Source organism: Nycticebus coucang, chromosome 1 (assembly GCF_027406575.1).
Source record: "Nycticebus coucang isolate mNycCou1 chromosome 1, mNycCou1.pri, whole genome shotgun sequence".
In the NCBI taxonomy this organism is placed as follows: Eukaryota; Metazoa; Chordata; class Mammalia; order Primates; family Lorisidae; genus Nycticebus; species Nycticebus coucang.
This window is the reverse complement of record NC_069780.1, coordinates 6,472,027-6,484,605: the sequence shown is the minus strand read 5'-3', so window position 1 is coordinate 6,484,605 and position 12,579 is coordinate 6,472,027. Positions and strand designations below refer to the sequence as shown.

General features: G+C 46.1%; 1 protein-coding gene across 1 annotated transcript in view; it reads left to right on the top strand.

Annotated features, from left to right (window-relative positions):
• SCARB2 (scavenger receptor class B member 2) overlaps positions 1-12,579 on the top strand; it is a 53,358-nt gene that overhangs the window by 23,567 nt on the left and 17,212 nt on the right. Inside the window, exons 3-6 of the mRNA XM_053587635.1 lie at positions 8,149-8,296; positions 9,281-9,469; positions 10,059-10,150; positions 11,875-11,994. Of these exons, the coding sequence (XP_053443610.1) occupies positions 8,149-8,296; positions 9,281-9,469; positions 10,059-10,150; positions 11,875-11,994 (549 nt within the window). The remainder of the gene's footprint in view (positions 1-8,148; positions 8,297-9,280; positions 9,470-10,058; positions 10,151-11,874; positions 11,995-12,579) is intronic.

Genomic DNA, 12,579 nt, shown 5'->3' with positions numbered 1-12,579 from the left:
CCCACCTACCTAGTTTTAAACTAGCTTCCAGAATTTACTGTTGGTCTAGGAGAGGCCTTTCTGTCTCTCATCTACTCCTAGCCATCCTGGGCGTGAGCAGTGACCGAGTGGCAGGGGTTACTAGAGTCTTTGGTGGTTACCATCAGTTCCAAATACTGGAAGTCAGGATTGCTTTAATTGCTTTCAGAAAGGTTAGTAGAGGGCGGCGCCTGTGGCTCAGTGAGTAGGGCGCTGGCTCCATATGCCGAGGGTGGCGGGTTCAAACCCAGCCCCGGCCAAACTGCAACAAAAAAATAGCCGGGCGTTGTGGCGGGCGCCTGTAGTCCCAGCTGCTCGGGAGGCTGAGGCAAGAGAATCGCGTAAGCCCAAGAGTTAGAGGTTGCTGTGAGCCGTGTGACGCCACGGCACTCTATCCGAGGGCGGTACAGGGAGACTCTGTCTCTACAAAAAAAAAAAAAAAGGAAAGGTTAGTAGAGAAGCCTGGGTCAGAGCGTTTTCCCAGTGGTGACATTTCCATTCCTCCTATTGCAATAGTTCTTGCCTCCCCCCTGCAATAATCTTTCCAACAAAGTTTCTCCTTACCAAGATTAAAAAAAAAAAAAGAGAAAACTGGCTGGAAGATCTTTCTTCTTCAGAACTGTTAAATGGTAAATATGCGTCACAAGCCTGTGGTAATCGATTTCTCAATAAATGTTTGCCGACTGACTCACTTCTGATGAATCAGGACTATTCTTCGTGCTGGGAGTTCAGAGGCAGAGTTGAGTCTGGCCCTGGGTGCTCATGCTCTGGCTCTGGAGTCAGTTGACCTGCTTTGAATCCCACTCACCAGCTCTCTGCCTCAGTCTCCCTCCTCGGTGTGATTGTTACAGGACTAAATGAGCCCATGACTCAGTATCTGTGAAGTGCTTAGACCAGTGCCTGGCGTGGTTAGTGAAGGTGCTTCCTCTCATTATTAGAACTGGGAAGATGAACCATGTTGTTATTTAAAGGAATTTTAAGAAAACACTTAGGTCCTTATTTTACTTTTTTGAGACAGAGTCTTACTTTGTCACCCTTGGTAGAGTGCTGTGGTGTCACAGCTCACAGCAACCTCAAACTCTTGGACTGAAGCGATTGTCTTGCCTCAGCCTCCCAAGTAGTTGGGACTACAGGCGCCTGCCACAACACCCGGCTATTTTTTTGTTGTAGTTGTCATTGTTATTTAGGTGGCCCAGCATGGGTTCAAACCCACCAGCCCCAGTGTACGTGGCTGGCACCCTAGCCACTGAGCTACAGGCACTGAGCCTTAGGTCCTTATTTTAAAAAGCACTTTTGTATGTGTTTTATGCCCAAAGAAATTCTGTATTGGGTGCAGCAAGACAGTATCTGAGGCATTCCTACAGGTGACAATTACAGGTTGAACCAGGATCAGGACTTCTAAGTGTCCTCTTGTTTGTTATTGTTTTTTTCAGCTGAGTTCTTGATGTCAGAGGGAGACTCCTCCTCCTTGCAGAAATAAACTTCACCTGACAACTAAAGAAAACACCTCACCAATTCTCCTTCTGGGCCTCCCAGCCTGTTCCTTTTATTATTTTCCTGAAAAAAAAAAGACACAGATTCTTTTTTTCCTTTTTTGGGACAAAGTCTCACTCTGTTACCCCGGGTAGAGTACGGTGGTGTCATAGTTCACAGCAACCTCAAACTCCTGAGCTCAGGTGATTCTCCTGCTTCAGCCTCCTGAGTAGCTGGGACTACAGGTGCCCACCACAACACCAGCTAGTTTTTCTGTTTTTCAGTAGACATGGGATCTTGCTCTTACTCAGGCTAGTCTTGAACTCCTGAGCTTAAGCAATCCACCTGCCTCGGCCTCCCAACGTGCTAGGGTAATAGGCATGAGCTACCTCGTCTGCCGAAAGATACCAATTCTAATCATAACCCCCGGAAAACTCAGCATTCTTCCCTAGCACATAGGCTCATTGTGTCTGTGGTTGAGGTGTGTTCTTTTTTATTTTTATTTTTGTAGAGACAGAGAGTCTCACTTTATGGCCCTCGGTAGAGTGCCGTGGCCTCACACAGCTCACAGCAACCTCCAACTCCTGGGCTTAAACGATTCTCTTGCCTCAGCCTCCCGAGTAGCTGGGACTACAGGCGCCCGCCACAACGCCCGGCTATTTTTTTTTTTTTTGGTTGCAGTTCGGCCGGGGCTGGATTTGAACCCGCCACCCTCGGCATATGGGGCCGGCGCCTTACCAACTGAGCCACAGGCACTGCCTGAGGTGTGTTCTTTTAAGTGGTCATGGGAATAAATCCTGGAAGTAGAACAGGGTCTGATTGTTGCTGTGCTCCTTCTGTGCCCCGTGTACAGGGACATCAACTAACTTGCTCCTGAGGGAAGTCCAGGAACATTGTACAGGGTTAGATTCCAGGGTTGTCTGTGACTTGAGAGGGAGAAAATTATATTTTCTTCTCCTTAAACTCTCACTAACATTTAGCATTTCCTTCAAGAGTAAACGCACGTGACAAGTCCTGGAAGTGTTGGCAGCACCTATGACCTCACCACAAACAGCACAGATGTTGCTATTTGAAATATTGTTTCTATTACTAAATACCTCAAAATTATCAGTAATGACAGTAATTATCTGACTCGCTGCTGTATCTTCTTTAAAATGTCAATAAATAAGCACACATATTGTTCTATCTCTGATTCTTAACTGATAACTGTATTTCCAATATAATTGGTTTCCTTTGTAATCTTAGGTATTTCGTTTTCTGTATTTAAAAGCTTTGATCTGAGAGAGAGCCCAGAGGTTTCACCATAGGCTACCAAAAGGGCCTGTGGCACATGGACGGTTAAGAAACACTACTGTCCAATGAATATTTGTGCAATAAATGAATGAAACAACTTCAATCATGGTTTAAACCCATAAGACATAGTGGAGAAATTTAAAACCATAGGACTCATATATAGAATATCTAGAACACCAGGTCTTGATTTGGGAAACCTAAGGACAGGTTTGAGCAGGGGGAATTAGGACCCAGAGATGCTGGGCTGTGTCGGGAATGCCCAGGTAGACAGCTCAGAGATGCCGGGCGGTGTTGGGAATGCCTAGGTAGACGGCCCGGAGATGCCGGGCGGGGTCGGGAATGCCCAGGTAGACAGCCCGGAGATGCCAGGCGGGGTTGGGAATGCCCGGGTAGACGGCTCAGAGATCCCGGGCGGTGTCGGGAATGCCCAGGTAGATGGCCCATAGATGCCGGGCAGTGTTGGGAATGCCCATGTAGACGGCCCAGAGATGCCGGGCGGGGTTGGGAATGCCCAGGTAGACGGCTCAGAGATGCCGGGCGGTGTCGGGAATGCCCAGGTAGATGGCCCATAGATGCCGGGCAGTGTTGGGAATGCCCATGTAGACGGCCCGGAGATGCCAGGCGGGGTTGGGAATGCCCAGGTAGACGGCTCAGAGATGCCGGGCGGTGTCGGGAATGCCCAGGTAGATGGCCCATAGATGCCGGGCAGTGTTGGGAATGCCCATGTAGACGGCCCAGAGATGCCGGGCGGGGTTGGGAATGCCCAGGTAGACGGCCCAGAGATGCCGGGCGGGGTCGGGAATGCCCAGGTAGATGGCTCAGAGATGCCGGGCGGTGTCGGGAATGCCCAGGTAGATGGCCCAGAGATGCCGGGCAGTGTTGGGAATGCCCAGGTAGACGGCCCGGAGATGCCAGGCGGGGTCGGGAATGCCCAGGTAGATGGCTCAGAGATGCCGGGCGGTGTCGGGAATGCCCAGGTAGACAGCTCAGAGATGCCGGGCAGTGTTGGGAATGCCCAGGTAGATGGCCCGGAGATGCCAGGCGGGGTTGGGAATGCCCAGGTAGATGGCTCAGAGATGCTGGGCAGTGTCGGGAATGCCCAGGTAGATGGCCCAGAGATGCTCGATGGTGTCAGGAAAGCCCAGGTAGACGGCCCAGAGATGCCCGACGGGGTTGGGAAAGCCCAGGTAGACAGCCCAGAGATGCTCGATGGTGTCGGGAATGCCCAGATAGACAGCCCAGAGATGCTCGATGGTGTCGGGAATGCCCAGGTGGACCACCCAGAGATGCCCGGCTGTGTCGGGAATGCCCAGATAGACAGCCCAGAGATGCTGGGTGGTGTCGGGAATGCCCAGGTAGACAGCCCAGGGATGTCCGGTGGTGTCGGGAATGCCCAGGTAGACGGCCCAGAGATGCTCGATGGTGTCGGGAATGCCCAGGTAGATGGCCCAGAGATGCTCGATGGTGTCGGGAATGCCCAGGTAGACAGCCCAGAGATGCTCGATGGTGTCGGGAATGCCCAGGTAGACGGCCCAGAGATGCTCGATGGTGTCAGGAATGCCCAGGTAGACAGCCCAGAGATGCCTGGCGGTGTCGGGAATGCCCAGGTAGACAGCGCCAGCTGCTGAGGGCACCTGCCAGGGTTGGTGGGCTGTGAGATCTGGGATTTGTAGAAAATCCTGGCTCTGTAGGGAGACGTTCAGCCCTCTGGGGGCTTGTTAGTCTCTTCATTTACCTTGTGCACTCACTTGGTGGATGTGATTTCTGTCACTTGTGACTTGATTGTGCTCTTGTTTATGCTGCAGGAGACAGAGCATTCCAGCAGCTCCTGCCCTAGTGCTGGGTATGTCCCCCGCTCCCTCCCAGCTGAGTCAGCTGACTGTTGGTTGTGTGCCAAGGGACTTGGGGGAAGGAGGGGAGGGCGTGTGGCCTTCTCCTGGTTAGTGTGGATGGTCTGGGGTGGGAGGTCTCTGAGATGGGGGAAAGGCCAGGCCAGGCTGTGGAGGTCTAATACAGTAGACCACAATTCACAGTGCACATTTCCTAAAACTTCCATATGGGGGAGTTCAGAGCACTAAATTTTTAGAAAAAGACAATGGTAATTCCATATATTGATAAAAAACTGGCCAATCTGGTTTAAAGGGTACAGTGTATCATTTGCATTTTTGTAAAGCTATGGCTGGAGCCGTAATGGGACAGATCTGTTACCACAGTGCTCATTAGGCTCAGGATCTTTTTTACTTATGGCTCAGGATCTTTTTTACTTATGACATATTTGCTTAAAATTTGTATTGATTTTTTGGTATTCCACAGCTTCCACAATCTTTTTGAGATTTATTTTTTGTTTCGGCTGGTATCTTTTTCTGTTTTCCCACTACAGTAGAGCATCTGTAAGCTGACCACATGAGGGACTGTGACAAACTGGACAACACGTGGAGGTGGTCAGTGTAAGGAACGAGGCCTGCTGTGCCGATACACACACGTGGTGCATGTGGTCGGCCTGTGAAAATCAGGTCAGCTTAAGGAGGTGGTCAGTTAGGGCGGTGGTCAGCTATGGAGGTTCTACTATATCTGATATTTCAAGTATTTTTTAAAACAATTTGTCTAAGAGCTCTTTCAATTAATTTTCATATTTCTAACAAGTGTTTGCTAAATTTACAGTATCCCATTAAATATCTCCTTTTAAGATTTCTTAGTTTTGGATCAGCGCCCGTAGCTTGGTGGTTAGGGCACCAGCCACATGCACCAGGGCTGGTGGGTTTGAGCCTGCCTGGGCCAGCTAAACAACGACAACGGCAACAAAAAAATAGCCAGGTGTTATGGTGGGCGCCTGTAGTCCCAGCTACTTGGGAGGCTGAGGCAAGAGAATCGCTTAAGCCCAAGAGTTTGAGTTTGATAAGGAAGCCTGCTCCTTCTGGAACCGAGCTATGGTGACAGTGGTGCTTTCCTCAACCTCGGCTGAGACGGGGGTTTGGCTTTGACGCTTCCTCTCCTTCTCCATCTTCCAACAAATCCCTGTGAATCAACTTCTGTGCAAAGTCAAGGGAAACCCTCGACAAGAGGTCAGGTCAGCAGGATTTTAAACCTGATTTTGACACTTCTGGTTGGTCCTGAATCTCCATTTTCCCATCCATAGAAAGACTGGGTTATCATTTCTAACTAAGAGGTCTTTGTTTGCAATCGGGAGAAACTACCACACGAGCCTGCACTGCTGGAAGAGAATTTGGTATTTTGCAGTTTTGACTGAGGCTGGGTTTGAACCTGCCACCTCCGGCATATGGGGCCAGTGCCCTGAATTCGGCATTTTGAAAAGATGTCTGCACTCCCATGTTTACTGCAGCACTATTCCCAGTAGCCAAGATTCAGAATCAACCTAGGTTCCATCAACAGGTGAGTGGACAAAGAAGTTGTGGTACATATACACAAGGGAGTATGGTTGAGCTGCAGAAAGAATGAAATCCTTGGGATGTAACCCCGTCGTCATAGGGAAGCATCTTTCCATACAGATTTTTACACTTAGCTGCATGTGGTCTACAGGAGACCTTGTGATAAATTTCCTCACAATCTAAACAATGCTGCTCAGCAGTTTTTAATGAGTGTCAAAGTCATGGACGGCAAGCTCCATAGGTGAGTGACAAAAGTCCTCATGTGCCACTGTGGTCAAGAAAGGACTTGGAGGAGCAGGCGAGTAGCCCAGCTACCAATGCCTTCCTAACCTGTATATGGAGTATGAGCTCCTAGATTAGCCATGTGGTGGCTCGCTGTAATCCTAGCACTCTGGGAGGCCGAGGCAGGAGGATCCCTTGAGCTCAGGAGTTCAAGGCCAGCCTGAAACCCTGTCTGTACTAAAAATAGAAAAACTAGCCTGGTATTGTGGCAGGTGCCTATACTCCTAGTTACTTGAGAGGCTGAGGAAAGAGGATCACTTGAGCCCAGGAGTCTGAGGTTGCTGTGAGCTTTGACACCACAGCACTCTACCCAGGGAGACAAAGTGAATCTCTGTCTCCAAAAAAAAAAAAAAAAAAGTAAAAAGAAACAGGTGAAATTAATTTTATAATATATTTTTACTTTACCCATTATATCTAAAATAGTATCATTTTAACATGTAATTGATATTAAAAAGGTAAGGTGGTATTTTACATCTGGGGCATTGTTTTTGAAATCTAGTGTGTATTTTACATTTACAGCACTTCTTAATTCCGATTAGCCACAGTTCAAGTGCTCAGTAATTGCGTGTGACTAGACACTACCATGCCACTAGCCCTCTCTGGTATAGGAAGAAGGAAAGGTAAGCGGAAAGAGATGAGGAAAAGACACTGGAATTTATGGAGCATCTGCTCTGAATCAGACGTGGCCAGGGGTAGCGTGGGGCATTTGATACATAAAAGATCAGATTGTTTTTATTTAAAATTTTCATATTTTGTTCATCAAAAATTTCTGGTATTAATGTTGATTTTAAGAAATAGAACATTTGGGCGGCGCCTGTGGCTCAGTCGGTAAGGTGCCGGCCCCATATACCGAGGGTGGCGGGTTCAAACCCGGCCCCGGCTGAACTGCAACCAAAAAATAGCCGGGCATTGTGGCGGGCGCCTGTAGTCCCAGCTACTTGGGAGGCTGAGGCAAGAGAATCGCTTAAGCCCAGGAGTTGGTGGTTGCTGTGAGCTGTGTGATGCCACGGCACTCTACCGAGGGCCATAAAGTGAGACTCTGTCTCTAAAAAAAAAAAAGAAAGAAATAGAACATTTAAATGTTGATTTTGATTCCTGAGTGTCTCAGCACCCCCACATGATGAATCCTCACTCGCGTCCCCCAGGCCCAGCCCTGGCTCCACACACCTTTCTAGGAGCTCCGTACTGCTTCATTTGGGGTCAATAACTGGAACCAAACTGCACCGTATATCAGAAATGGGAATGAACTCTAACTTACTAAGCTTTGGGCATCGATTTTTTAAAATGAATTTTCAACTGAATTCAAGTCAGACATAAAATGACATTGGTAAATAAATTGAAATTCAAGCAATCTATAAATGGAACTGAAAATTCTGAAAATATTGTAGGACCAACCCATCACCCAGGAGAGAGTTTATTGACTTTGATTCCTTGGCCAAGGTGACCTTGACTGTTGTATTTCCTCAATCATGGTTGGAAAGGATGAAAGTTTTTTCAGAAAACTCTATTCCAGGCCTGATTTCCATTCTGCTTGATAGCTTTAACCTTCCATTTGTAAGGGTTTAGCGTCTGCAGTCTCTCTCTCTCTAATGTTAATTGGGAATGTTATATTGAAAATGTAACTTTGATGCAAAAAGAAAGAAGTATTGCTTATGAATGTGGTGCTATTTGAAAATAAAATCTTTTTTATTTTTAGAGAACTCAGAAACAAAGCAAATGTTCAGTTTGGAGATAATGGAACAACAATATCTGCTGTTAGCAACAAGGCCTATGTTTTTGAACGAAACCAATCTGTTGGAGACCCTAAAATTGACTTAATTAGAACATTAAATATTCCTGCAGTGGTAAGTAGGCATTTTAGTATCATTATTGTAGAATTAAGAATAAAGGGAAAAGTTAATACTATTACATTAAGAGGTATTAAGTAAGCTAAAAAAAATACATACATAAAAAGTACATTTTTCTTTTTATTTTTTTTGAAGTCCACCTTAGACTTTTTTCTGAGGTCTGTCAAACAAGGTATTTTCAAATGATGACAAAATGCAAATTGTATGATTTGGTTTCACAGTTTCCTTATGTGTTCAGGACCAGCACTTAGGCATGTGAATAAGCCCCTATGACTTTTTGGTAGCTAGTAATTTTAAAAATGTTTATTTGCCACTTGTTTTGGCTCAGAAATTCTAGCAATGTAATTTGCATACCACTTCTTAGTTCAAATTTCTGTCTTGGGTTTTATATTCTGAAAATATATAAATTGACTCTTCCCCTTTTCAGCAGAAAATCAGCAGATGGGCTCTTGATTATAGCCTACTGTGGTTGTGCTGGGCTCTGTTTGCTAATAATAACACCATTCTACACCTGAACCATTCTGAGACTCAAGACCCTCATACCAACCCCTCTGAGGCTCCCACCCCAGTTCTGCTACGCGTGTGGACCTGGGACCACAGGAGTATCAGAGCCCAAATCTGGCCCTGTCCTGTAGCCTGGTCGGGTTTATAATGATGGCCCTGCCTATGGGCACTCAGCAGGAAGGTGGCACCACCACCTTGTGCCAGAGCAAGGTGTTTACAAGCGCTTTTCTCCTACAGCTCCTGGATAACTCAGAGCCTGCAAGTGGGGATGCTAAGCTCACACTCAGAAATTGTGCTACTGGGAAAGGACAGTGACTGAAGGGTCTAATCCTTCCACATGCAGCCAGAGAGCGGCTCACCTGGCTCTCAGCCTTCACATTTTAAGTCCCCAGCCCTCTTTGTTTAGGGGCCGTAGGAGAAGGTGGGGTAGGGTGTGTGGAAGGGGTCGCTGCTATCTGAATTTGCTTCTGCCCCCAGACCGCTATGGAATGGTCCCAGGTGCACTTCCTGCGGGAGATCATCGAGGCCATATTGAAAGCCTATGAACAGAAGCTCTTTGTGACGCGCACAGTTGACGAATTGCTCTGGGGCTACAAAGATGAGATCCTGTCCCTCCTCCACCCTTTCAAACCTGACATCTCTCCCTATTTTGGCCTGTTCTATGGGGTAAGCTGATTTTCCTTTTCAGAGCTTCTTTGCTCAACTGATGGCGGGGAGGGAGCGTGCATAGCAAATTTCATCTTAACTTTGGGTTTCTTATAAGACCAAAATCACCTAAAGGCTGGATGTCTTGTAGAGTGTGTGAAAAATAAGAAAATGGGTTTGGGGGGAGGAAAAGAAAACCCTTGAGTAAAATGGATAGTTAAGAAGTTGGTAAAAGACAAAAGTAACCTCAGGAAGAAAATACTAGATTAGAGGTGGGCTCTGGAGTTGTGATGAGTTTGCCCGACTTTAAATTTGTAGTTATTTTTCGATCTGCCTGTTCAAAAGTCTTAACTCTCATCTAACTAGAGATATAAAGGTTCCCTCAAGGCCCTTCAGGTCCCAGGAAATCTCATTTTCTGTTTTAAGGCTTTGAACTGATCAGGCTACAGAGGGCTGTCTCCTTTACTTAGAATTAACTGAGCGTAAAGGCAATCTCATCTACAGAGGCACAGTCAGCTAGTGTCTTACCAAGTGACCCAGCATTGTAGCCTCAAATTAACTATCACAATTACCACAGTTACTTTAAAGGTTTATATTTACTTATTTTCAGAAAAATGGCACTAATGATGGAGACTATGTTTTTCTAACTGGGGAAGACAATTACCTTAACTTTACAAAGATTGTGGAATGGAATGGAAAAACGTAAGTCTAATGATTTATCATCATAATTTTTTTTTTGAGACAGACTCTTACTTTGTTGCCCTTGGTAGAGTGCCATGGAGTCATAGCTCACAGCAACCTCTAACTCTTGGGTTCAAGCGATCCTCTTGCCTCAATTTTTATATTTTTAATAGAGACGGGATCTCTCTTTTGCTCAGGTTGGTCTCGAACTTGTGAGTTCAAGCAATCCACCCGTCTCGGCCTCCCAGAGTGTTAGGATTATAGGCATGAGCCACTGTGCCCAGCCTGTTTAAAACTTTTTTTTTTTTGAGACAGAGTCTCATTATGTCACCCTTGGTAAAGTGCTGTGTTATCACAGTTCAGCAACCTGAAACTCTTTGGACTTAAGCCATTCTCTTGCCTCAGCTTCCCAAGTAGCTGGGACTACAAGTGCCTGCCACAGCTCCCGGCTATTTTCTTTGTTGTAGTTGTCATTGTTGTTTGGCAGACCTGGGCTGGGTTCGAACCCGCCAGCTCCGGTGTATGTAGCTGGCACCCTAGCTGCTGAGCTACAGGCGCCAAGCTGTGTTTAAAACATTTTTAAACAAAAATTTTTTGTGACTAAAAACATTCACTTTGTAGATGAAAAATGTATAACATGTAAATATTCTTGTAATTATTATTTTACAAATCAAAGTGGGGCCAATGAAGTTGATGATTTGCTGATTCACTGATACAAATGAAGTTAGTGATCTGATGTATACTCGTAGTCCCAGCTACTCTGGAGGCTGAGGCAAGAGGGTCGTTTGAGCCCAAGAGTTTGAGGTTGCTGTGAGCTATGACTCCATGGCACTTTACCGAGGGCACAGAATAAGACTCTGTCTCAAAACAAACAAACAAACAAAAAACAAACTACTGTAGACTGAGTGGCTTTATAAAAAAATAGAAATTTATTTCTCGCAGTTCTGGAGGCTGGGAAGATTTGGTGTCTGGGAGGGCCCATTTTCTCACCGGGGGCTGTTTTCTCACTGTAACTTCACATGACGGAAAGTGAGGGAGCCGCTGGGCTCTCTTGAAGGGCACTGGTCTCATTCATCATAGGAATTTTGTGTGTGTATGATAAACATTCAATACATTGCATGTACTATTATTTTAAAAATTAGTTTAACTCTTTAGATTTTTAGGTTTATAGATATTTGACAAACATATTAACTCAATTTTAAGTCAGATTTCCATGTCTTAAAAATTAATTTTAAAAACCTGGTACCTCAACTGTTTTTCATGAGCCTGAAGTTGATTCAGGGTTGAGCTTTCTTGAATTCCAAGAGAAGTCCTGTGATATTTTTGGAAGAGAGACATGTTCAGAGGGTAGACTGAGTTAATGGTCTGTTGTGAGTGTTACAGAGCCTGACACAGCTATTCAGGGTCCACGGATGTGTGGACTGGCTGTGAACAGGCCATTTTTGGTGCTAGTTATTTTGGATCGCTGCTTTAAGTCAGTCAGTATTTCTAAACCTCTATGTAAGATACACTTTTGTGGAAGAAAGAAATAGGGGTTTTTGGCTATTGCCTCTGTGAAAATTGATTTGGGGCCAGGGACCTACTTTTCTTCCCTTTGACCTCGTCCCTAACACTCCTGTGTCTGTGGAGGAATAAGACACCGTGGGTAGCCAGCTCTAGTTAAACCCTAAAAAATCCTGACCACTTAGGATAACCTACAGTCAAATTGAATCTTCTTTTCTCTTTCTTGTGGTTGTCAATCACAGGTCACTTGACTGGTGGACAACGGAGAGGTGCAATATGATTAACGGCACAGATGGAGATTCTTTTCACCCGTTAATAACCAAAGATGAAGTCTTGTATGTCTTCCCATCTGATTTCTGCAGGTAAGATCTTTCAAATAAGTTATTTTTGCAACATAAGGTCTTAAACCACAGGGTCAGTGAGAGGCTGAGAGCACATGTAATACACTTCCTATGCACTGACACTGTGCTGCGTCAGGGACGAAGGCAGAGACATGCAGGGGTTCACGGCATGGGTGGACTCCAGAGCCAGCAGTGTTGGTTTGAATCTGGGTTCCACCACTTCTGTCTGTGTGACCTTGGGCAAGTAATTTAACCCCTGGGTGCCTCACTTTCCTCATTTGTATAATAAAGATAGAAACAGCTGCCTTCCTGAGGGGTTGTCACAGGACAAAGGGAGTGCTAGTAGTAAACTATTTAGCGCAGGGCCTACCACACCAAAGACAAGGCTGAGTGCCAGGCTCTCAGTTACCGTGATAGTCTGTCAAGTGTGACCTGACCTCTCCTGCAGTCTCCACAGAGACAATACATAAATGACACTGCTGTCCCTATTCTGGAGTTCATAGGCATCTGCTGAGCTGGACCTTCCTGGTGGTTTCACGGACTCTCCTTGGCCTGTGCGCTCTTCCTCCCTCCTGCGTTCCTGCCTGCCCTGCTCTAAGACGCGCC